The 23,603-nt window shown below is 44.2% G+C and overlaps 1 protein-coding gene across 1 annotated transcript in view; it reads left to right on the forward strand.

Moving 5' to 3' along the window:
- Window positions 1-23,603, forward strand: part of ARHGAP32 (Rho GTPase activating protein 32) — a 188,814-nt gene that overhangs the window by 140,678 nt on the left and 24,533 nt on the right. The window contains exon 14 of the mRNA XM_050910928.1: window positions 11,314-11,463. Coding sequence (XP_050766885.1) covers window positions 11,314-11,463 — 150 coding nt within the window. The remainder of the gene's footprint in view (window positions 1-11,313; window positions 11,464-23,603) is intronic.

Genomic DNA, 23,603 nt, shown 5'->3' on the forward strand with positions numbered 1-23,603 from the left:
AGGTGGCTTGGCAGGTGCTGGAGTTAAGGGCACCCCCCCCCCCCCCCCCAGCTGGGCACAACGGTGCCAGGCTGTGCTGTAAGGTGTCCTGCACACGGATGTGTATGGCACAGGACATTGTGCCTGGAGCAGAACTGATCTTGTACAGGGGCAGTGCAATCGAGGCTCTCAAATGACTTCTGCTGTGGAGGGGTAGCCTGGGATCACGTTTTTAGCCAGATCACTGGGATCACGTTCTTAGGCAGATGAAAAAGTACCTGTTACTCAATAATTTCCAATGACGCTCTCTCATCTGACACACTGGCTGCTGCATGTAGACCCATTTGTTTCTGCTGTGAGAGGAGATCCTCAGGGATCTGTGCCCTTGGGCAGGTTGCCTGGCTTGGTGGTTGGCTTCTCTTGCCAACCGAAGACTGATGAATGCCGCGTACTTCCCCCCCCTCCCCTTGCTAATTGTTTTACTTCTGTTTCCCTTTTACTAATCTCTGACTTCAGGTTTCTATTGTACCTTTCTACTCACTAGGTCCATAGTTGTAAACTGTTTATTGGACTTAGTCTAGGGTCATGGGTGTGTAGCAAGCCAGAGCTGTTAAAGGGAGCCTCTTTCATGTCTGGGATGATTTGTGTGAGGATTCCCACCCAAATCCCAGGGGAGAAGGAATTTCAGCTTGCGGGCCCCCTCCGGCACAGACAAGTATGCCCGCACAGTCCTTGGGGTTGCAGAGATGTGAGATCAGTGCTTCCTGCTCAGATTTATACCTAGCTCCCAGAGAGGCAGCTGACAGATGGGAATGTCTAGAATTTGAATTTCAATAGATTTTTGCATACCACTTTATCTTTTTGTTTTCCCTCCCTCCCCAGACTGGCACTTGGAGGACACAGGATGCATTCCTAAGCATTAATATTATTGATGCTGTTGTTCAGGAGAAGGAGGCTGCCTATTTAAAAATGCTAGTCCTTTGTTTGCTGGAGCCCCAGGGCAGTGAATGCACACTCTGAAAAATAAAATTCCCAGGGACAGTAGTTACCGTGATCATAGTAGATGCTTTGCAAGTAGCCATGGCTCGTCTGTTCGTATTTATTCAGAAAACCTCCTAGAAGCTATAGTCCATTTTAAGGACTAAATGCCCTGCAGGATCTTATTATTTATGACAGAGAAGACAGGAGGCCTTCCCTTTCCACTCTTCCCCAACCTCCTTTGTTCTGGGCACCACACAGGCATGATAAGAGAGTCTCATTTGAAATCAAAGCTCTGGACTGGTAAGATAAAGGAAAAGAATAAAGCAGGCAAAACAATACAATATCTGCATTCCTAAGTCTTTGAAAGCAGATTTAGTTTGCCGCAAATCCCCAAACATATTGGGCCCAATTTTCATTTTTAGTAAAGCTTTTTTACACTTCTTTAGCTGTGTAAGGAGGATGTATGGGAAGATGTCATTTTCATCCTCTTTAAAGCTATTGTATAAAGTGACTGTAATGTGAATGAGGCTCATGTCCATTGTCTTGTTTCCACTCCAGGTGAGTGGGAATTTTGTTTCCAAAGGCAGAATCATCTCAGGCCTTAATGCAGGTGTTAATAGCTAACGTATAAACAATTTAGAAAGTCAGGGTTGTAAATAGAACCAGAACGATACCAATCGTGGAAGAGTAGGGCACTGTAATTTGAAAGTAGCTGGTCTGGGCTGTAAACAGCTGCCCTCTGGCTAGTGAAAATGGAGATAGGCATCTTTTGTGAAGGGATTGGGAGAGCAGCAGTAATGTTACATGTCATACTGGGAGTACCGCATACTTCAAAAGAGTCTGTACGCTGAGGAGTGAAGTAACGGCTGTGCCGTGTGCTTTAAGAAAAGGGAGATAGTGTGCTTTGACCCAAGTCTCCTCCTTATTCCAGATGGATTGCTCATGTCCCTTCCTGATGGAATAAAAAGGTTCCTTCCCAGTGTCTTCCCAAGGCCTTGCATAAGAGCAAACACCCTCTCGCTCCAAGATGGGGCTCCATCGGCCAAACTCTCAATTATTCAACTTTTGTTGTTTGTTGATTCATGTCAGAGCTTTTTTCATTGCTTGCCTCCTCCCCCCACCCAAGCTGGAGCGTGCTGCCATGCGAAACTGGAGTAACTGGACTGCCGCAGTCACTCCGGTTATCCTGGTTTAGCTGATGTGAGGATTGGGCTGAAGCGTTATTTGTGTTTGAATGACGAGTGAAAGCTCTGGGCTGCGTGCGTGTGTCCAAAGTACTTGATGTTATTCAGGGTTGGCTTGGGTTACTGTCAAGTTTTTGGAAAATGTCCTGCAGCACATTTCTACCATTTGTAGCAGAAGTAGAAATAGCGTGGGTGAGGCTCAAGCAGCCTGCTGCAACTTCGTTTAGACTCTTTTGAAGCCTTTTGATCAAGGAAGGATACTGCATGCAGCATACAGCTGGTGTTTGAATAAGGGAGGGCAAAGGCAGTTTGCCTTCAAATAAGCGTGAGTTTGATAACAGTCGATTCTTGACTTTTCTGAAGCCATGGCCACTGTAGACAGGACAATAAACATTTTATTTAGGTTGTATTAAAGGGGGGTTGAGGTCAGCTATTAAGAAACTCCATCTGTAAGGATAGCAGCTCAAGTAATTTCCAACAGAGAATGTGTGGCGTTTTCATCACTGGAGACTGCTGAGTTGGAGAAAGTTCTGGCAGAGATGGCTGAGGTACAGTTGAACCTGCTCTGGTGTCACCTAATGGGTTAGGTGGCATCTGGGCTCTTGATTGTTCTCCCCTCTCTTCCTTGTTTGCAAGTATCTGGAGAGTATCTAATACATAATTACCTGGTTGATCTTGATGCTTACCTGGTTGTCCTTAATGCTACTTCACCACTTGAGGTTCAAGATAAGAAATCTGCTAACCAATAACACCTTTTATGGGACACAGTGCATCACCGTTGGGGTTGTTCTAAAAGAGGGTTTCTTCTCAAACTTGTGTAAGTTTTAGAGATACATTCAAGTTACAGTATCGCATTCTCTTTAGTGCAAATTTAGTGTTACGCAAAGGCTTCAGTATGTTTTGATGTCAAGATCTCACATATGTATGGGTGTAGTGTGTGCTTGGGCATGCAAGGTCAAATGATCATGATACCCCAAGGTGAACATGGGTGAAAGACCAACACTGTCTCCCTGACGGGCAGATCTGATGTTTAGTTCTGCTTGTGATAGTTACCTGAGTCAGAACATTATTTTTCAAGAGGATCATTAATCTCCAAGGTAAGCGAGATAAGCAAAAGGACTGCATTAAACTCTGCTAGAACACATAGAGATTTAGCGAAATGTAGTATGAATGAAAGAGAAAAAAGATATTTCAAGTGTCTCTTTTGCTGTTTTTCTCCTAGCTCTACGTTTCCTAGTTTGCTCCCCTCGTCTCCCAGTCCCGCTGCTGGCCTTGGTGACCTCTTTGTGTCACTTCAGCTACTGACATTACTGCCTTGTGTGCTGAATGCCCTCATCTCGATCGTTTCGTTTTCAGCTCCCACTTGTTTTCCGGTTTTGGCCTCTGATAACTTGTTTCCTTTGAACTACAGCCCCATCTGTTATTATTTCCTCACCTCCAGCTGCAAGCCCTTGAGGCCCTTGTGTTACCTAACCGAAGCCCATCCCTGCTGCATTGTCACTAAGACTGTATTAGTCAGTGCTGCTTTTTTTTCCCAAATACAATTCAAACATGTTAATAGAATTAATAGATTGACCTTGTCAGCCCTTGTACCTCTGAAACCTCTCTCCTTTCTCAGTTGGCCTTCAGCTAACTGATTTATATCTCCTAACCATATACTGCTTCCCTCAGGGTAGGTATGCTGTACTTCAGGGAATTAATTCAGAGATGTCCTGTGGTCTGTTTGTTCAGGAGGTCAGATCATATTGTCTTAGTGCTCCCTTATGGCCTATGTCTATGAAAAGATCAAACATATCTTTAACCTGGAAAGTATTGCAGATCTCCTGGTATCAGACTTTCCTATCTGTACATAGGTGACATACTTATGCGTCTAGCTAACCTTGCGCTTGTCATTCTTGTCCTTCTTGTCCCATTACAAATACTCTACAAATTTGATAGAATTTGGCGATGAAGAGCATGGAAAGAGTTTTTGCCGTTGCAAATAGTTCCTGGTTCTTGTAGGCATTTTCTCATTGACATAAAGAAACCTTCTCCAGACAGTTCAAACTGTAGACAGCCCTTGTGCATATCATTACAGATGTGTGATTTTAGTTAAATAAATAATGTTGAAAGCAGTCAATGCTGCTGGTCAGATACGCTGTTAGCTTTTGAATTTGCAGTCTTCTGTCCCTGGAAGAAGACTGATTAGACCCAAATGCAGCAGAAGCTGACAGAGGTTATCGTATAATCTGGGCACGAAAAAGCACCGGGTGAGTTGCCAAGCTGGTGGATCTCTGATGCCAGATGTTCCTATGCTAACCAAAATAAGCCAGTCCTCCAGCTTGAGCCAAAGGCTGAGGTTGATGAGGACAAGGTAGAGTTGCAGTTTTGCTGAGATTATTGCTTACAGACACTGCCCAAAGGATGGCTCCAGAAGCCTGGGCAGATACAAGAATAAGCGCGGCTTTCTTATTACTAGACTTTGTAAATAACAACAGCAACATCACTTATCGGTTTTAATGACCTACTTTACTCTCCATGTGTATGGTGCTCTTGTGATAGCTGGAAATACGTGCTTGTTCTTGGCTGGTTCTTGTCATCATAGTTAATTTTAATGGTTTTCATCTAATGACACTGAAATTAATCACCTTTAACATGTTTCATGACTTCTTATAACACACAGGCCAGCCGTAACTGGTGTCAACCTGGCACAAGATAAATGCTGCAGCATCAAAAAGCACACAGCATTTTTATTTTATTTTTCTTTTCTTTATAGAGCAAATCAGTAAGTACACATTTATGAAGGTTATTGGAGATAGAAGGATATTTTTAAACTCTCACATCTATGGAATTTTAAAATCTCTTTCTGAAAATCTTTATGACCAACGAGGGAGCCCAGTGTAGAGATTAGTACAATTATTGATGTGGTGTTGGTTGGTCCTTCTTCAAAACCAGCATCCTATTCAAGGACTAAAGGACGGTGCTTGGTGGTGCGTGGTTCCAGATTCTGGTTGGGTTTTTAGGGCTGTATAAATTAGCTTCCAAAATAGAATCTGCTGTGGCAGGAGGAAAGGAGTAAAACGTCTTGTTGCTAAGGAACATGACAGAGAACTGGGAGATGTGACTCAGTTCTTGGCTTTGTATAATTTCTTTTCAGTAAGATGTGGGTCCGCAGAGCACGTCTTTCTAAGCGTGAAGGGATGGATATTAAAAATATTTACTGAGGTTTTAAGGAGGGGCCGAGATAACCGATGCTGTGTGGGGAACCAGCTGAACTCAGTCCACTCACACAGTTTAAATGTATTCCTGAGTGGTTGCAGAATCGGGAGCATAGGAAGTAAGTGGCACAACCAAACCCGGCTTCTCATCTCCTGATTCCTGGTACTGCTCTTTCTTCAAAAGAGTCTGTTGCTGCTCTTTCTCTCCCCGCAGTAGAGTTTAATTTTACAGGAGAATGGGTCTTGAGGGGCCAATAGCCTGGAAAAATTTTAGCTTGACTTGCTGTAAATCTCTCTTCAGAGAGGATGGATTTCGCTTTTGTTTTGTAATACCTAGCTGTGCTTTTTTTATGGCGTTCCCACACCTTTTTCCATCTTTGATTTTGTGACTGGATATTGCAGTTTGTTTATATATTTTAAACTATGCAGCCACATGTGTTCTTGCTTTTGACCTTAGCACCACACTCTCCTCGCAGCAGGGGACAGCTGGGTTCTGTAGCGTGCAAAATCACTGTTAATAATAAGAGAAACAAACACGCTGGCCATGTGCTGGGAATGTGGGTCAGCGTACACCCTCCAAGATTTTCTCTTAGAGTCAAAGTTTACTAACCCTGTATTAGAAAACATGCTGCTGACAACAGTCCTGTGAAGAGGATTTTGTCTAGGCCTGAGTTCAAAACCAAAATATTAGCAATAGCAAGAGGAGAATAAAGCAGGTGTTCTTTATTTGTTTAGCATGGGTTTGTTTTCCCTTGGCCAAAGTGTAGTAAGGTTGCAGGGGCGGGCGGACAGGCAGTGGAGTTGTGAAGATGTCCTATAGGAAGCTGCCATTATCCCATTCAAAGTATGTTGCTGGGTCACCGTACGCCTGGACGTCCACCGAGTGAGCACTTACCCTTTTTGTGCACGTAAACGTGCAAGACTTGAAATCTGCTGCTTGCTTTTCCGTTGTTTGTTTCCCCTTGTCTTTGAAAAGAGGCAGGGTGTGTAAGATGGGAGATGCTGTCCAGGGCTCCAAGGTGGACTGTATTGTATTTTGTTCTCAGAGCCTTTGCATCGTGGGGTTTTTCATACTGAAAAGGCAAGGAAAATGCATGCACAAAATACTATCGGGGACACAGTAAGGCTGCATTTATTAAAAGACTCTCCTGTTTGGTCACCATGATTCAAAGCCAAGGCATCAGGAGCTCTTTTCCATACTACCTTTCCTCTTGTTGCCAACAGTTTGGGCAACTGTGATTAAATATTACATTTTAGAAGTGGTCTCAGGAAGAGTTTTATGGCCCGGACATGATACTTCTGCAGTTTGGCCTGAGACACGTGGTATCGTTGGACTGTGTTCTAATCTTATGGGTGTAAATCCAGAGTAATTGCATCCCTGTCAAATCTATACAGGCACAGGGAGGGATCAGAAGTTGGCACTCCATGGCTTGGTTGTGCCTCAGCGAATTCAGCTCGTTTGCCAGCAGGCTGAGGGTTATAGTTTTGCAGCGTGTTGGCTTTGGCAGGGAGCTCGGCGTAAGAAGGTCCGGTTTCCGACGCTTTGCTCCGCCGCCCCCTCACTTGGGCTGCCACAACTGCTCACGCTCTTCTGCTGTAAGAGCATCAAGTTCGGCAGATTGTTTTTAATCTGGGTCGCTGCAGTGACGTAGCTCGCGGTGCAACCTCACGGAAAGGTGTAGGAACACAACAGGAGTGTCACGATGGCCCGTGAGGGCAGCAGGTCGGAGGAAGATGCAGGAGACCTCCGCATATCCCGAGAGATCCCCATGAGCTTTCAGTGGGTTCCCAAAGGAACCCAGGAAAAGCATATGGTGCTGAACAGCCATGAAACGACTTTGAATCAACTGATGGCTGACACATTTCTCCAGTAAACAAGCTGCATAAAGTATATCCTGAAGTGCCTTTTCAGGCATTAGGGTGAACAAGCCCTGCTTTTAATGAAGTAATTGTTATTTAATAGTTTTTATCAATGTCAGAGGAATTTCAGGCCTCACTTATACTACAAAAGCTTGGTGGTATAGCAACAACGGCATGGTTTGATTGATAAATGTTCCTCAGGGAGGTACGGACTATGGCAGTTTCCCAAAACCACAATAAACTACCTGGCACGAGTATTCCTTTTTCTTCCCTCCCTTCCCACCGTATAAAGGCTTTGGCCAGCGTAGTTATGTCAGCTAAGGGTGTGATATTTTTTCTCAGTCCTAATTGACACATTTGTGCCAGCAAAACTTCAAAAGTAGTCCAACCTCAGGTGGAGTTTTTTGTTTGGGTTTTGATTGGGGTTTCTTTGCAGCCAGTCTCACTATGCTAGATGGAGAATTTGTCTTCACTTGTTCAGGCCAGGATACTTAGCCAAACCTGCCTTTCTGAGGAAAATCAGCCCCTGCTCCTTCTAGGAAAGCCTCCATTTCTTGGTAAACAATTTGGTTTATAGCGGTTAAATCTGAGGGGGAAAGTAATATGGATAAATGTTGGGATTTTTGTTTAGTTTTGTTTGCCTTTCAGTTGGTAACTCAGCAGCATCTCTGAGTATAGCAGCCATTTTAAATTGTCTGGTAGTAATGCTCCTTTATCGTCTGAATTTACTTCTGTGACACTTGTCGACCTGAACACCTCACTTGGAGACAGAAACTGTGAATGGTTCAGATTTATCATATCCCCGCTTTATTGGTGGGACAATAAAGGTAGAAAAGGGCTAATTATTTTATCCACATCTCCTTAGTTTGTAACAATTTTAGATTTGTTTCTGGTCTAAACCCTGTGCCTTGATTCCATAACTTCCTTGCATTCACTAATTCTGGGGGTTTCGAGATCGGCAAATGGGATCAGCAAACTTGCGCTGCAGCAGGAGAGCACCGCTTGCTACTGCTGATGCTGTCACCAGTGGGACAGCAAAGGTTTGGGACCAGTGTTTCAGAGCAGAAGGCATTTATTCTGCGGGATTCTTGGTAGCAACCTTGCCGTTGGTGCTCATCCAGAAACTGGGACTGCTGTGCTGCCTTCATCTAAACTGAAATGCATCAGAAATGAAATCTCTCTTAGGATGCATTGCTAGTTTGAGGGTCAAATGATGCCAGAGGACTGGGAAGCAAGATAGAAAGCATTTCACCTTTTATTGCTGTTGGCAGAAAGACAGCATACGTGACAGCCTCCTGAGCTCTTCCAGCTTATAAGGGTAGCTTATCCTTATCGGACACCTACTTGCTTTTTTGTTCTTTTTTATAACCTGTCAGCAAAGAGATGACTGCTTGGATTTTCTCGCTGTTCTCTTTTCTTCCCCACCCAGGAGAAGCCTAACTCCTATCAGTGAATCACTCTTGCGTAGGTATAAAACTCTGAAGTCGGTTTAGCCTGAGAAACTCTCATACAGAGTAGGCAGTGATTCAGAGAAGAGCGGTGCAGGAACCTGTGTTTAACCAAGGAACCATGCAAATGTTTCAGCAAGGCCGTTGATAAGTGAATTTCTGGTTACTGAACCTGCTCAGGCATTGCCCTGACAGTGTCTTGGACTGTTGCACGGGTACACTATGGGAGTGTGTTTGTAGGAGTCAACTTAATGATGCAGAAAACAAGACAATTATTTTAACCTGTACTGAGTGGCTTAAAGGCAGAGCCGATTTATTGTGTTTTAAAAACTTTGGTCTGCTTTCTGGTTAGTGATGTAAACAAGTATCAATACCAAGCAAAGTACGTCTTTGGGTCATGGAAGTGTATCCATTGCACCTTTTTCTGGTTTTAGTGCCTGAGGTGACACCCAAAAGTCACTTGCTGACCTGGTTGCCAGCATTAGTAGAATTTCTGCAGTACTGCAATTGGATGCATTTTTCTCCATTCTAAATCCATTATCTGATGGATTCATTTTTCACTAAGTCAAGCAAGATACTTCATGAAGAACTGTATACGGAGTCTGTGAAATGATTCAAATTAATACATACATATTAGTAATTGCTTTATTTGTTTGTTTATTTGACTGTTGCAAAAGCGTCTGTCTCAGGTCTATCACCTCCAACAGCATTATCACAGGAGCCCGAGGGTGCTAACCCTTTGAAATTCCACACAAGTCAGGATGAGACTCTGTCTCCATTTATTCTTGAGCGGGGCTGATAGGAGATGATAAATGAGCCGTTACTTTACTGTGATGATGGATACAACCAAAATCTATCCTAACTTTGTTTGGCATGTCAGCACAATCTGTTCATTTATTGTGTGTAATTAAAAAAACCCATCAAACTGAAAACATTCCTTTAATTAAAGCCCCCGTAGCCACAGTTTGTCATGCTCAGTGCTTCTGCATTTTGTTAAATGATTCGGGTTTGATTGTTGAGAACGCAGACGTGGGTTTTGTGGGCGATTTTAGGATTTCAGGTATTCAGATGTATTCCCCTGGTTAAAGGGATTAAAACATCATGAAGCATAGCATGGTATAACCGTGTTCTCGGGACAAGGTTTTTCATGTTGTCCGGTTGACAGCCAGGCACCCTGTCTGCCTGTATGAAGCATTACTACGTAAATCTCTATTTTGCTGGGTCCCAACTTCCAAAGCTGCTCACTGAATTTCACGTTGTGCCTATTAGCGAGCAGTAGTGGCACTGAAGAGATGCACCTTTGTCCCCAGGGGTCTTCGCTGCTTTTGTTGTTTGTTTGAAATAGCGTTACTCTGCTGAAATTTGATTACAGTACTTTCGGTTTTAATGCAGGTGAAATAAACGGTTGTCTTTCCTCTCTGGGATCTGAGACGGGAGCAGGGGAGAGTGATTGCTGGTATTGCCTTGCGGTGCTGCAGGAGCCTTTACAACTTCCTGGAGCTGTAAAGGCTTCCTCACAAAGCACAGCCTTTTATACCTAGCGATTTGTTCTTTTCAATAGAGCTCTTCTGTTGAAGTTAAACTGCTTTTAAATCATGTATACAATGGCACTTTTGTTGGGGAGGCCGGAGCCCTCTCGCTTTCAGAGTGGGCCTCAGGAAGAAAAGTTGACATTCAAGGACATTGTTCTGCTTCCCATTCAAACCTTTGCTCAGCCTCTCCTCCCAATTCGCATGAGTTTATTTGTGTCACCCACTTCTGCCCTGTGTGACTCTCCGTTTCGTTCAACTGTGGATTATGCTCCTTAGCGGGACTGGATGGTTTTAATGGAGCAACCGATTTCACCAGTGTAACACAGAGACCACGCGGCATTGCGTAGAGAAGCGGAGCAGAAGGTTTGGAGGGACGGCTCCTGAACTACGTTCTCGTCTCTTTGTAGACGTCTTGTATTTATTCTGGAGGGGATAAACTGCATCTCTTCAAATCACCTGCCTTAGTTTTCTGTTAAATAAAACAAAGACAGTAATGTTTTTCTCTTGCAATGGCTTGAGAGGACTCGGGGAGCTAACAATGCCCCGGATGGGCTGTGCTTCCACCGCTGCAGCGAGGTTCATTAAAACCGCAGGTGTGCTGGGAGGGCAGGCTGTAGCACTTGGAGCTGAACGTCCTCTAAGCTCAGGTATTATTAGTCATTCGTTTGTTCTGGAGGCGCCTAAGACTGCGAGAATGAGAGCCAGTCACAAAGCATTTATTTCTGCTTGTACATCGACAAACACGGTATATAATCTACATGAGATTACTGGTTTTGTTAGTTTAGCCTTGTTCATTTTTCCAGAGATGAAAATTGTAGCTCTCAGGTGGTGCCCGCCATCCAATATGCCGTGACAGTCCTTTAGTACACTCCCACCTGAAGCTGCTTTGCAGATCAATGTGTCTTCATGTTAAATGCTTCCATTACAGCTGTGTCCTGTTATTCCTGCACTAGCCAAGAATTAGAACAAAAGCCAAGTCTCTGTTAGTATCAGACCTTGGAAAATCTGTTTCTGTAAATAATTGATATTAATGTTACTACAGTTCTTACGTGCTCTATAGAATGTGTTATGCTTGGCCTTGCCCAACTGAGCCAAATCTAAAATGAAGTGGGTTTTTTATTTGTTTGCGCAGTGTCGAAAAAACACGGCAAGCTCATCACCTTCCTTCGTACATTCATGAAGTCGCGCCCAACCAAACAGAAACTGAAACAGCGGGGGATCCTGAAGGAAAGGGTGTTCGGCTGTGACCTGGGAGAGCATCTTCTCAACTCTGGCCATGACGGTAAGAAGCAATCCATTCTTGAGTTCTTCCTCTGTTGGGAATCTTATTTCAGGGCGATCGTAGCTAGCAAAGGGTACTAGCAGAGAAATGTGTAACAAAAATCGATGGCTGAAAGATAAATTGAGGCTAATGCTAATAAGAAGCATCGTGGTTCGACGTGGGAGCGCTGAAGAAGGATGGAACTACTGAATATGTGTTCTCAGCCTCTTGAAGTCTTCGAATAAATATTAAATACTTTTTTGCAGGGAAATAAACTTTATTTATGTGTCAGTGTCAATGAATAATTAAGTGGTATGTTAAATCCATACATTTCTCTAACTCAGTACCTTTGTATGATTCTAGCAGAGTTTGCAGTGTAAATCCTTCATCTGCCTTTTCCCTCGATTTCACAAAATTTACAGGAATTAACTGGATATTATGTCTTGTCACAGTTTACTTTCCTCTCAGCTTGTTACGGTGAGTTTTCTGTAGCTCTTCTCGGTCCCTTTCGCCTTCCCGCCAGCAGTTTAGGGAGGTAGCAGAGAAGAGCTGTCCATTCCAAGAAAAAAAATTACACAATTGTTCCTCCTCTTCCTCGGATGAACTTCCGTTTCGCGTGCTCGTTCCTACCCTCTCACTGCGACATCTCCAATCCAGGCTGTGAAGTCGGGGAGGTACCTGCATTGCCGAGCAGCAAACAGAGGACTCGAATTCTTTCACAGTTCACTAGCCAAGGTCGTTCCCATAAATGGCCCGTGCTGAGGGTTATTTAGAAAAGCAGCATGGAGCAGCCACGGGCTGCAGCCAGTTTGCCCAGGAGTTAAAGCCATCAGGAAATTAGTGATGGGTGTAGCATCACTGTCTGGCTATGTCAGCTCGTTGATCTGTTTCATATTTTTGCTCCTTGCCTAATGCAGTAGATTTTGCAGTAGACCTCTTATGCCAAAGTTGTTAATCTGATGTCTCCCAGCTTTTGCGTGCAGGCTGAAGGAGAAGTGCGTGACGTGTGGGGTAGGAAAGGAGTTTCTCTGTTAAATTTGTTTTCAGTGGTACTTCAGACTCTTTGTTCACATGAGTGCCTTTTGGAAAAGGGATGGTAAAGGGTGGGGAGCTGTTTCGTGCACTTTTTCCAGCTGATTCAGTTGGTAACAGCAATGTGCACTCCCTTGCCTGACATGAAGTGTTTTACTACCAGTTGGTGAATAATATGAGCTTGTTCTTATGGAATCAGGACTGTGGCAAGGCTCATTGGCTTGTTAATTGGAACCAGTAGAGATCTTTATTGCTGGGGCTTGAAAAGCATCAGAGAGCCAGAAACTGGATGGTTTGGAGACAGAAACAGACAGTAACCCATGTAAGAACTACATCAGGAGTAGGTAATTTACACCACCGGGTAGCTATAGAGCTGGTTTTATATTCATGCTGTGGGAGCAATCTTGGAGGGCAGGAGACATGCCAGCAGAGTGAGCTCATTAATGGGAAAGAGAGAATTCTCTTTTATCCCCAGCCCTCCTCCTGTCCATTTTAGTTAGGCACAAGTCAGCAATACTTAAAGCTTTTCCCTGCCCTCTGCGCTGACTTCTTCCCCTGGCTCTAAGGGGTACGCATTTCATTTAGCATTAAAAGACACATCCTGAGCTGAACTAAACTGTTCCGACTCCACTGGAGGCTCCTGTTGGACAGTCTCTAGGAGCTCACTTCTCGTTCTGGTCACTCCCCTACCGTCACGTGCAACTGAGTGACTGTGACTGAGCTGTGCTAATGAGGTCTCTTCATCTAAGAAGTTACCAGTTGCTTTCGCCCTTGATTTAATAACTCTTTCCTAACTCCCTGGAGTGAAGCAGATCCAATTTGAATGTTGCTAACAGGGTCATGTCTCCATTTCACACAGCAGGATTGTTTTTTTTCTGTGTGATTCAGCTCTCTGACCTGTATTCCAAGTGAGGTAATCCCCGGGATTGGTTTTGTGGCGACATTTCTGGGTTTCTGTGAATCAAGCTCCGTGCATGCACAGCACTTTAAGATTCCCTCATTCTGTAGCATTAATGTTCCTCAGTCTTGGAGCCAGCTGCAATGCTGATCCGCTGAAAGGGGACTGAGATACCACAGGAGACCCTGAGTTGAATTCGATAGAGCAAAGATGCAGTCCTGCTCCTTCACCTCATAACCAGACATGAACAAGTATTTTTATAGGAGCACAGAGTACTGTAGCTGAAGTCTCTGCGTGGTACCTACTGGTAATGCTTTGGGATTACAACCGTAAAACGTCTCAGTTCAGAAAAACAAAAAAGCACCCAATACATTCGTTGTTTTGTTTAGGTTAATGCTAGTTTTGATGGGTTGCTGTCCAATACCCAAAAGATTTAGCAGGACTGAAGGAGAAAATGACACTGTCCACAGTGTTTGAAATGAGTGGCAAGGCATTCATGTGCTCCTCAGAAATGCAATATTGGACCAAACGAGTTATGTTAAGAATGTTATTAATTATCAGCTTTGGGAAGCTGACAAAGCCTAAATTCTCAAGAATTCGCTGTGAAACAACATGAGCAGTCCCAATTTCGCAGTCATGAACATCTGAAACTTTGCTTGTCTTTCAGGTGGGAAATGGTGAGAGAGGAGCAGACCGAGAGAATAAAAGGGATAAGGAAGGACAAAAACTGAAATAGGTCTAACATTTTTTTACTAAACACTATGTTGAGGCAGCTGGCTCAGATTGCTTAGCCTAGGAGAAGAGTGTGTTTGCTATCGTGTGTCTGTATACCCAGAAGGGAATTTACAAACACAGAGGAAATGTTTTACCTGCTGCAGTATGTCGTCTTTCTGTGGGCTCAGCAAGTAATCACTCTCATTCTGCACCCGTTGCGCCGCTTTCGAAAGGCGAATAAATTGGCGTGAGGTGTATAGGAGGAAAGCGATACAGAAACGTGACCTGTCTTACTGTTACGGAGCAAGAGCCCAGGCAATACCGTCCTGCAAAGCTCCATACACATGCTTTACCTTCGGCGTGTGCCGAGTTCTGAACTAGCAAAGCGTTTGTCTTCGTTTACCTGAGTTTTTGAGATCAGTCTTGCGCTCAGGCAGAGTGCCCTCTCTTCTGAAAGGTTTCTCTCAGGCTGGCGTGACAGAACTTGCGTCTGCTAAACCTCAGGGTATAATATGCCTGTTTACTGGAGTTTCTCCTTAGGGGAGGGTGTCTGGGTAAGATGGGATGAGTGGAGCAAGCAGGCTGGTGTTGCTACTGCCTTCTCATTTTTGACGAGGATGCAGTTTGTCATTTTTTTAATTGATGTGTATGGATCTGAGAAGTAACACTAGAAGCAGGTATAGGAAGGGGAGGTAAGGTTTTTAACAAATGTTTACAATAACAGCAGTAGGGGTGAGTAGTGCACCTTAAAATCTTTCTGTATGCCTGGTGATTCATGTTGGGGATTGCGGTGATTATTGGGCTGGCAACCGTAGACAGGCAACATCCTGGGTTTTGGGTTTGGCTGTGGTTTTTTTAATTCCAGTTTGTAGTGCACTGACACTTTGAGCTCTCCAAACAACGATGGAGCCCTTCTGTGGTAGGGGTTATACCTCCGCATGGTGCGAAACAGTCCTTTTCCGAAGGCCCTTGTAGACAAGACAGCAGTGAGGGGAAGGAGGCATCATTGTCCGGTTTCTTAGATGAGGATCTGAGTCACGGGCAAATCACAGGATTATTTTTCAAAATTATTTGTGTTCCCAGCTGCTTTGGAAAATGGGAATTAGGAGCCACGGTGCTCCTAGGCACTGGGCTGGGGTGTACATAGGTGTGTTGCTTGCAGTGAAAGTAACAGCGGTCTGTCCTTTTGGTTCCTTCTCTCTGTCGCATGTCAGTACTGAATTGTGGGCTGGTACCTGTAGGAGTAAAACCAGTTTTGATGTGAGGGATTTTTGACTTCTCTGTTGGGTCTAAATCTAGCAAAGGTTGTGGTGATGCTGCCTTTGAGTATGTTGGTTTGTACAATATTTCTCCAGTCGGCTCCAGTCACCCAATGGAGCCTGCCTTAAGAAGCTCGTCTCCATTTAATTTTAGTGCGTTATTCATTTGTTGGCTCCTTCTGGGTTTTGAATACTTCCCCTGCCAATGAAGCGTCATTTGGAAGCAGACCAAGCTTAGTAGGGAGTAGCTGTTTCTTCATCGCCCTGAGAGGTGTTCCCAGTTGGTTTGGTGCTGTTGACACCCGCCATGCTAGTGTGTTTTATGGAGCTGTGAGATGCAGCAAGTTCAGCATAATCCCCGACTCGTGAAGAGGCCTTGTTCCCTTTGTAGGTAGAGAGACTTTTTTTCCCCCTAATCCTTTTCTCTCAAAGGAAGCCAAACTGAACTTAAATTTAGCTCGACCCCAATTAGAAAGAATTGTGCTCACAGAGGATGTGTGTGTTTGGTGTGGGAGCTCGTTAAATGCTGCATTGCAGCATCTGTACCGTGTCCTCGTTTGTGCCTCAGAATATTTCAAAACGGAGCTCTCCACAACTTCTGAATTTATGACAAGTGTAGGAGTCCGCAGTAATGTGGTTAGCAGAAACTTTGTGCCTGGTTGCCCGGAGAGGCCAGCGGATTGGAAAGCTGGGCAGGTTCTTGACTGTCACTGTCGGAGCGCGTGGCCGAGGTTACAGCTTTATGCAAGGGACCGAGGCGGGCTGGACGGAGCCGCAGTGCGAACGGGGAGGCTCCGCAGCGGCAGATCTGGCGTTGCGGTTGGGGTGGTGCCGTTTCTCTCTGGCTTCGGGAGCTCACCGGTCGGCCGGGGTCGGTTAGCCGCCACTCAGCCGGGTCTCTCGCGCGGTCAGGGCACCAGAGAAAAGCCACATTGCTCTTCTGGGAGTACAGGAGCTGTGAGCTGCAGCAGATGAGGGATTACTTTACAATGTACTTTATACTGAAATGCTGCTGGGAATCGTGTGCTGGAATTGCTTGGACTACAGAGGACGGGGTATAAAATACTGGCGGTTCTTTTTCTGTGCTGAAAATGTTCCTGTTGCCTGGCACTTGATAAAGATGATCATTTCTCTCGTGGCGGTTAGAGCGGAGCACAGGCTAACCCTGGCGTACCCTAAAATGGTGGTATCAGGTGTTCCTTTCATGAGGTAATCCATGCAATACAGTCAGCTCTATTAACAGAGGGTTTTGTAGGCTAAAAGCAAATGGTATTTTTTGTACCTCTTTATGCATTTGTTGCATTGATACATCATCAGCTTCCATAATTGGAAAAGATGGATTTAGACATGACCCTCATTTTTAATCAACCAGTTTCCCATATTGAAGGATCTATACCTCATTTTTGAATTATTAGAAAACACCAGTGATCTGTAATCAACAGGAAGAGGTATTGCTTTTCTTGCTGAGAAAGTAAATGCCTACGAAAGACGGAGTTTACTAACGCACCTGATTCTTGCTGTCTGTCCTTCCTATTCTTCCCAGTTCCTCAAATTTATTAGCAATTATTTTGGACAAGTTAGGTAGGATTAAAGAAAAAATAAAATGAAAGCTGAGACTTTTCAAAACTGTGTGCAAGATCAAATTATAGCAGATACGGGATCTGGATCCTGTTATATCCTGGGCACTAGCAACAACTGTTTGCAAGGGATGGTTTTATTCTCTTGTGCCGGTTATTATGCTCTTCAGATAAGCTCCTTAACAGCACCTTGGGATTTGTGGTGACACCGCAGCTTGTTCCGGGTCCTCCGGTGTTATCCTTCCCTTCGAGCGGTCCCCTGGCTGCAGTTGGGTGATGTAGTTGCCTTTGATGCTGATTTATTGCGGATTTGAGTACAGGGAGAACACTGTTACCAGAACAGAGTAACACAGGGAATGAGATCTTGGGCAGCGTCTTGGCAGGGATCTATAAAAATCTGGTTCCCCTTAGCTCAAGCGTAAGTTTGGTAATCTATATGTCGTCTCTTTGGTTCCTGGTATTGATGTGAGGAGTCCCTTTTACTAGCTAATAATTTTCATTATAATATAAGTCTGCCTGGCTGGCTTTGGATCTTTGCCATCTGTGAAGGAAGCCTTGATCTGCAGTTCAGGACAGCTGAGTCTTACATATTTATTAATTTTAGTTTTTCTTGATGTTTTAACTCTTAGAGGGTAAATTTAACCAGTTTCCATTCTCTCTCTTACTGCTAGAGAATGAAATTGAACGTGACAAACAAGAAGTAAAGCAAACTTTGCTGAAAAGTAGAAAGTTATAAATATTTACAAAATTGTTGCTTTTTTCCTTTCCTTTCTTTAAATACCATTTTTAACTGTGAACACAAGGCAGCCCCTGAAAGCCAAGAACTTCCAATTTATGTTCTGAAGGCCCAGCTGAAATCCCTGCTCACCACGTCCTTGATAGGGAATTGCTTTGCTCCAAGATTTTTGCTTCAGAAAGGCTTTTCAGCATTTGCAGAGCTTCCATCAGAAATACATCCTCGAGCGTGTACCTGGGTTCTGTAGGTTTGAACCTACAGTTCAAACAGCAAATAGTTACGTGGCAGCACAGCAACCCTGGAGTGTAGTTCCCCAAGTATGCTTGGAATTGTTATGACTTGAATGCTGGCAACCACATCAATAGCTTCGTTTAGGCAATAACTTCTTGTTCATATACAAAGGTTTATTGAAATGCTGCACGGAAAAGGTAGGTCGTGTGTGTTAGCCATGACATTTAGATCAGAATGATGAAGTTGGCCGCAGTCGTTACGATGGGCTGAGGAGAGTGTTGGCTGTGGATGAGGCTGAAGGTTTGTATTAGATGTGTTCATTCTGTGAATGAGCCCTTGGGGCATTTTTGTACTTTTAATAGGTATTTTCAGAGTATCCAAGCTGACGGGTTTGAATGCGAACTAAAAAGTTTCAAACCTCCAAGTAGGTTCAGATCTGGCACCCTGCTTTTACTTGTGTCTCAATTTTGAAGCATTTGTATGCCTAAAGGAGTTTATGATTAGGACATAAATCTGAGTTTTGAAGGATTGGTTTGCAATTCTCTTTTTTGCTAAGACATTTCTTGTGTGACTTTGGGCAAGTCCTTTGAAGTAGGATTCATCTGCTTTACTCTTAAGCATCTAGCAGTTATCCAAGCAGACGGGTATATCTGGAGGGCGATTCACCCTGTCTACCATAATATAGGTGTTTAAAAAAAAAAAAGGAAGGGAATCCTAACTTCTCCATTGGCACAGCAGGAAAAATAATGCATCCTTACTTATCCAATAATTTTTGTAATGCCCTCCTTGATATCTGGGGAAAGAGAGCCATAAATAAAACATACGGCAAGCGGAGGATTCATATACAGGTCAGGAGGTGTATCTTGTGTTTCCTGACAAGCCTGCCTCATGTAGGTATTGAGGAAACTGGACATCTTCCTGTTCCGCCTCCCTTAATAGTATCTTTCTGTGTGCTATGGTCCTACTGAGAAAACTGAAAGTAATTGCGTAGTACATGGCTAGTCTTTGTGAAAGGGCAAATCCTACACCCGAATATCTTATTTAGTTAACAAGAAGTTGTAACTGGTCTGTCAGTGCCCGTGAATGAGTTCAGGAGACAGCTGCCTGTAGATAAGGGAGGACATGCTTTTCCATCAGTAAATTTTTTCCACTACTTGAAACATTAAAAGTTGTTTATAAGCTGCATGCCATAGAGATACATTAAACTTTTTGTCCTCCCCAAGTGATTTACTTTCGTGCTTGACAAAGGGGAGGATTTGACACGTACTCTTACTGATTTGCCTTGCATGTTGGAGCCCAAACGGACCGTCTCTGTTTCTGATGATCCTCTATCATTTCCTGCTTGTTTTATGTTATGCAGTGCAGAAATACTGGCCCGTCTCAGCATTTGCACTTGCATCTAAGTCCATGTTTGCCACAGCTCTGCGCACAGACAGCGTAAGCGGGGGACAAACTGGTTGTAAAGTTGCATTCTGGGGCAGTAATTCAGTGGGGCTGTTGCGATTTGACAGCCCCTTTGAGCTCACAGGCGGTATTAGCCATACCCTTCCATTTATCCAGCCGTCCTGCTGGCTGTTATTTCATTTGGCTATCCCTTTTTTCAGGAGACTGGCGATACATTGAAAGCAGTCAGCCTCAGACATGCCAAACCAGTTTTCTTTCAGTATTTCACAATTTATAGTGATTTTTTTATCAAAATTCATCTCCAAAGGACTTGGGCAATCAATGACCTAAGCTGCAGTCAGAGTTCTGGCCGGTGAGCTGGGAGCCGGGCACTCGCGAGCTCAAACCCCATCTCTCTCACGCTTTTCGTGGCCTCGGGGAACTTGTGTGATATCTCCCCTTCCATCTCCACGCTTGTAAAATCAAACCAATAGTCCGTATCTGCCCCCAAGGTGCCACGAGGGTAGGTCACTAATGCTTGTGAAGTACTTGGAAGATGAAGAGCATGATATAAACATTAAAGAGTATTTATTCAAGCGTTAACAGAGGTTGGCGTGCTAGATCCAGAGTAGCCTTGTGATTGTAGGAAATAAGTAAACTTACCTGTATGTATCCCCTGCATTTATTTTGTTCCTTGGTTGGATTTGCATAATTTCACAGATCTAAACACGTCAGACATTTTGGAAACCGAACGGTGCCTAATTGACTGGAGCACTTCTGTAAATCGTGAAAAGCCTGTGTGTTTTAGGTGCCTAAATGTTTCTTCCGATCTGGCAGTGTGTGCCTCTGCACACACAGACTCGCGTAACATAAAAGACGGATCCAGCAGCCTGGACAACAGTGCAATAGTTGACCCAAATTGCAGATGAGCAGAGAATATTCCACTTCCTGCAGATGCGTTCTCTGCTACACAAACTCGTTGAACACAAGTTGATACTTTTAAAGGCCAATAGTTTTGAGCTCTTTTGGGCAAATTTCCAAACATAACAGGCACTGTTATTGCTTCACCATCTGCCCTCTAAATTGCTGGAACTCAAGATTATTGGGTACGGGGTTAGCATTACAAAGAGGTACATGGGGTCCCCGTGGAGAATTACTTGTTTGGGGGAAGTACTTGCAGAAAGGGAGAGCTGAGCGGGCAATACAAGCTTTTGCAGTTAAGAAAAGAGACAGTTTCTCTCTCCCCTTCTTTTTTACCCCGCCTGCAGCTGTGAGAAGAGAAATTCTTTATGCCTGAGTGACCCAGAGGACAGCAGGGAGTTGAAAATTAATTTGCATTTCGAAACACTACAGCTGTAGAGGGAACAAACATGAGAAAAAATGTTGCAGTCCGTACAGGAATTGCTTGTGCTCTTGTCCCTCCACTCCTAACGAGGTGGATACTTTTTCGCCTCTCAACTCACTGTAGTAAGTGTAATTGATCTAAACAGAAGACGCTAGCACGCAGTCCAAATATGGCTGTATTAGTAGCATCTTTATTCCAGTTGTGGATATTTTGTATTAAAAACAAAAAAGCCAACCCCAGAGAATTAGGTGGATACAGCCTGGGAGATGGATGTGCTATCCAAAGGCTCCAATCTTTGATGCAAGTGCAGTAAGGTACCACTTGCAGTCCTCAAGTGCAAAAATGCCCCAGCGTAGACGTACCTGCAACATCGAGAATGTTGCTGATCTCACAGGACTTGAAGAACGTGCTTATCTACCTTCCTAGCCTGATGCAACACAGTGGGATTTATGTTTCTCAGGCTTGAACTTTGCACTTTGTTTTTACACAGTCCCTGGGTAAGCTGCCATAAAAAAAAAAAGAAGTCCAGCCTTAAAAAGCAGAGTCCGGTGCCAGAGGCCGATTCCACAACCGGGCGCTGCGTGGTATCTGCTCTTGGAACCGACTCATGGTTTACGGCCCCCTCTTCCATTATTGCACTTTCCCAAGTGCAAAAGTCACACTTCAAATAAAAACGTTGCACGTTACCAGGAAATAGTGCAGCTTGTGATAGCGGGCTCGGACTTTACACAACTCATCAAAACAGCATAAATAATTTTAATGTGGGTCGTTTCTTAGAAATCAGGAAGAGAGCATCGTGAGGGGAGTTTGCTGTTTGGTTGGTCTTGTACTTGTCTCTTACTCCTGGGGATTCAAACGTGAGGACACGGATTTAGGAGTGAGACAAAAGTCCTGAGGAGAGAATCTTTTAAAGTTTGGGGGTTTGTTTTCTTTCTGAACGTGCAGGGGATGGTGGGGTCTGCGTGCTTACAAAGTGACACATGCAGGCGACTCGCTGGGTGGCAGGGAGCTCCTTACAGAACAATAAAAAGGAAATCTTTAACCTCTCTGTCCCGTGCTGGTTTACACCTTCTGTGTAACTTTCACTATAAGGTGGAGGGAAGAGTTCCAGAAATGAGTAGTTTGAAATGAGGTTCCTGGAAAAAGTTGCAGTCTGAATTATTACAGGTTTTTTACTGGCTTGTTTGGGTTTGGGTTTTTTTGGGTTTGTTTGTTTTTAGGAAATACTTGGACAGGTTTTTGCAAAATTGAGCTAAAAACAGGAAGAATGAATGGGGTAAAAGCAACTGTATTTCTTTGGGTGAGGATATTCATTGTTAGGTTTTTACATAACCCCGCGTTACTATGGCAAGGGAGACAGGATTTCTTTGGCTAATTTCAGATGCCTTGAAGTTGTCAGAGTCTCAGCTCGTCACAAAACCGCAAGAAAGGGGCACATCCGTGATGCAGCTCGCGCCTGTTGTATTGGACTGGGTGTGCTTGGGGCGCTTTATCCTCTGCAGGTACCCACCCTGCCTGGCTCTTTATAAAGGCAGCCTGGACAATTAAGAGTGAGCTGCCTCCACCTAAACTTTATCCTATGGCTGATTGTTTTAATGTATGTTCTTGCGGCTCAAAACATAGCCCGTAACCTTCTGTTATATTCCTTCACTCAGTTCTGGTTTTTTCATATGCTTCCTAAGTATCATTACCTGTACGCGATAGCCGAGGTTATTACCTTTGTTTAGGCGGTTTAGAGTGGCGCTCAGGACAGTTTATTTTATTTTCCTTGTTCCTGCTGGGCTGCAGGTTTAGCTTTCCGCGTTTGTTTGCTATGTGTGGAATTCAGCTGAGCAGCTGCATTTCGGCGCGCTATGGTCCATTAACCAGCCAAAAGGCCTGGCTTGTGCGACAGTTCACCTTATTGCTGTAATATTGTGAAAACGACACTGCTAGAGGGGAGCTTGATGGGAGGCCTCGTTCCCCAGGCTGAACAAATAGTTCTGATGCCAGTAACGTACTAAGAAAATAAAAAAAAAAAAAAAAATCAAGCCTCCCAAAACCCAGGGAGGGAACATTACAAAAGATTAAAAAGGAAAAAATAAAACCAAGATGATAGGAAAGGAAACGTGCCTGATTTCAAGATGAATCAAAATGTTCTTCAGAATGAAAACCATAAAACTTCTGCTTCCTCTTAATGGCAAAGAATTAACCAGTTAACGAGCCCTAGGAGATGCAATAAACCTTTCAAACCAGCTGAGAGATGCTCAGGAAGGAGTTGAATAAATTCCTTTAGCTGCTATGGTGATGAAATACGCTAGGGTCTCCTTTGTTGATGCCTCCACATTTCCAGCCTTTTGCGCTTTGTTTCCTGGAACTACCTGTTACCTGAGACAGCGAAGGGAGGGAGGGAACGAGGGAAGGTGATTGATTTTGAAACGGGAGACGCGTACGATGCTCAGATTGTCATGAAGAGGTAGGTGTTCAAATGTAGCACCTGCCAGTGGGTTTTAGCAGGCTGCAGCTGAGTCAGTGACTTCATTGCAGAGAGATCAGCTGGAGTCAGTGGCTGAAGACCGTATTGCTCAGAAAAAAGGAATAAACCCAACAGTATTAGTACATTTTTGTTACTTGCCTGGGAAGATGGGACTGGAAAGGGCTGTGTGCTGGGTTGAATAAACACAGACGCCGATTCTGGGCAGAGAGGTTTCCTGAGCAGAGGATTGTTGGGGCTGGAGGAGTACACTGTGTGTTACCCCGTGCTTGTTCCCTCCTTGCGCCTTTCCCCAAGTGGCCTGCTCGTGGCGGCTGTCAGAAACCGGGTGCTGAGCTAGGGGGACCTTTGTGGCTGTTAACACAAACCACGTGTGTCACCAAGTCTGGTAGTTATAATTGCAGGAAACCATAGTAGTTAACTAACATTAATAGAATTTTAGTGTAGATGCTACTACATCCTATGAGAAGAAATCTCCATCGGTTTCCCACTGCGATGCGGCTGAGATACCTT

Source organism: Gymnogyps californianus, chromosome 25 (assembly GCF_018139145.2).
Source record: "Gymnogyps californianus isolate 813 chromosome 25, ASM1813914v2, whole genome shotgun sequence".
NCBI classification, from domain to species: Eukaryota; Metazoa; Chordata; class Aves; order Accipitriformes; family Cathartidae; genus Gymnogyps; species Gymnogyps californianus.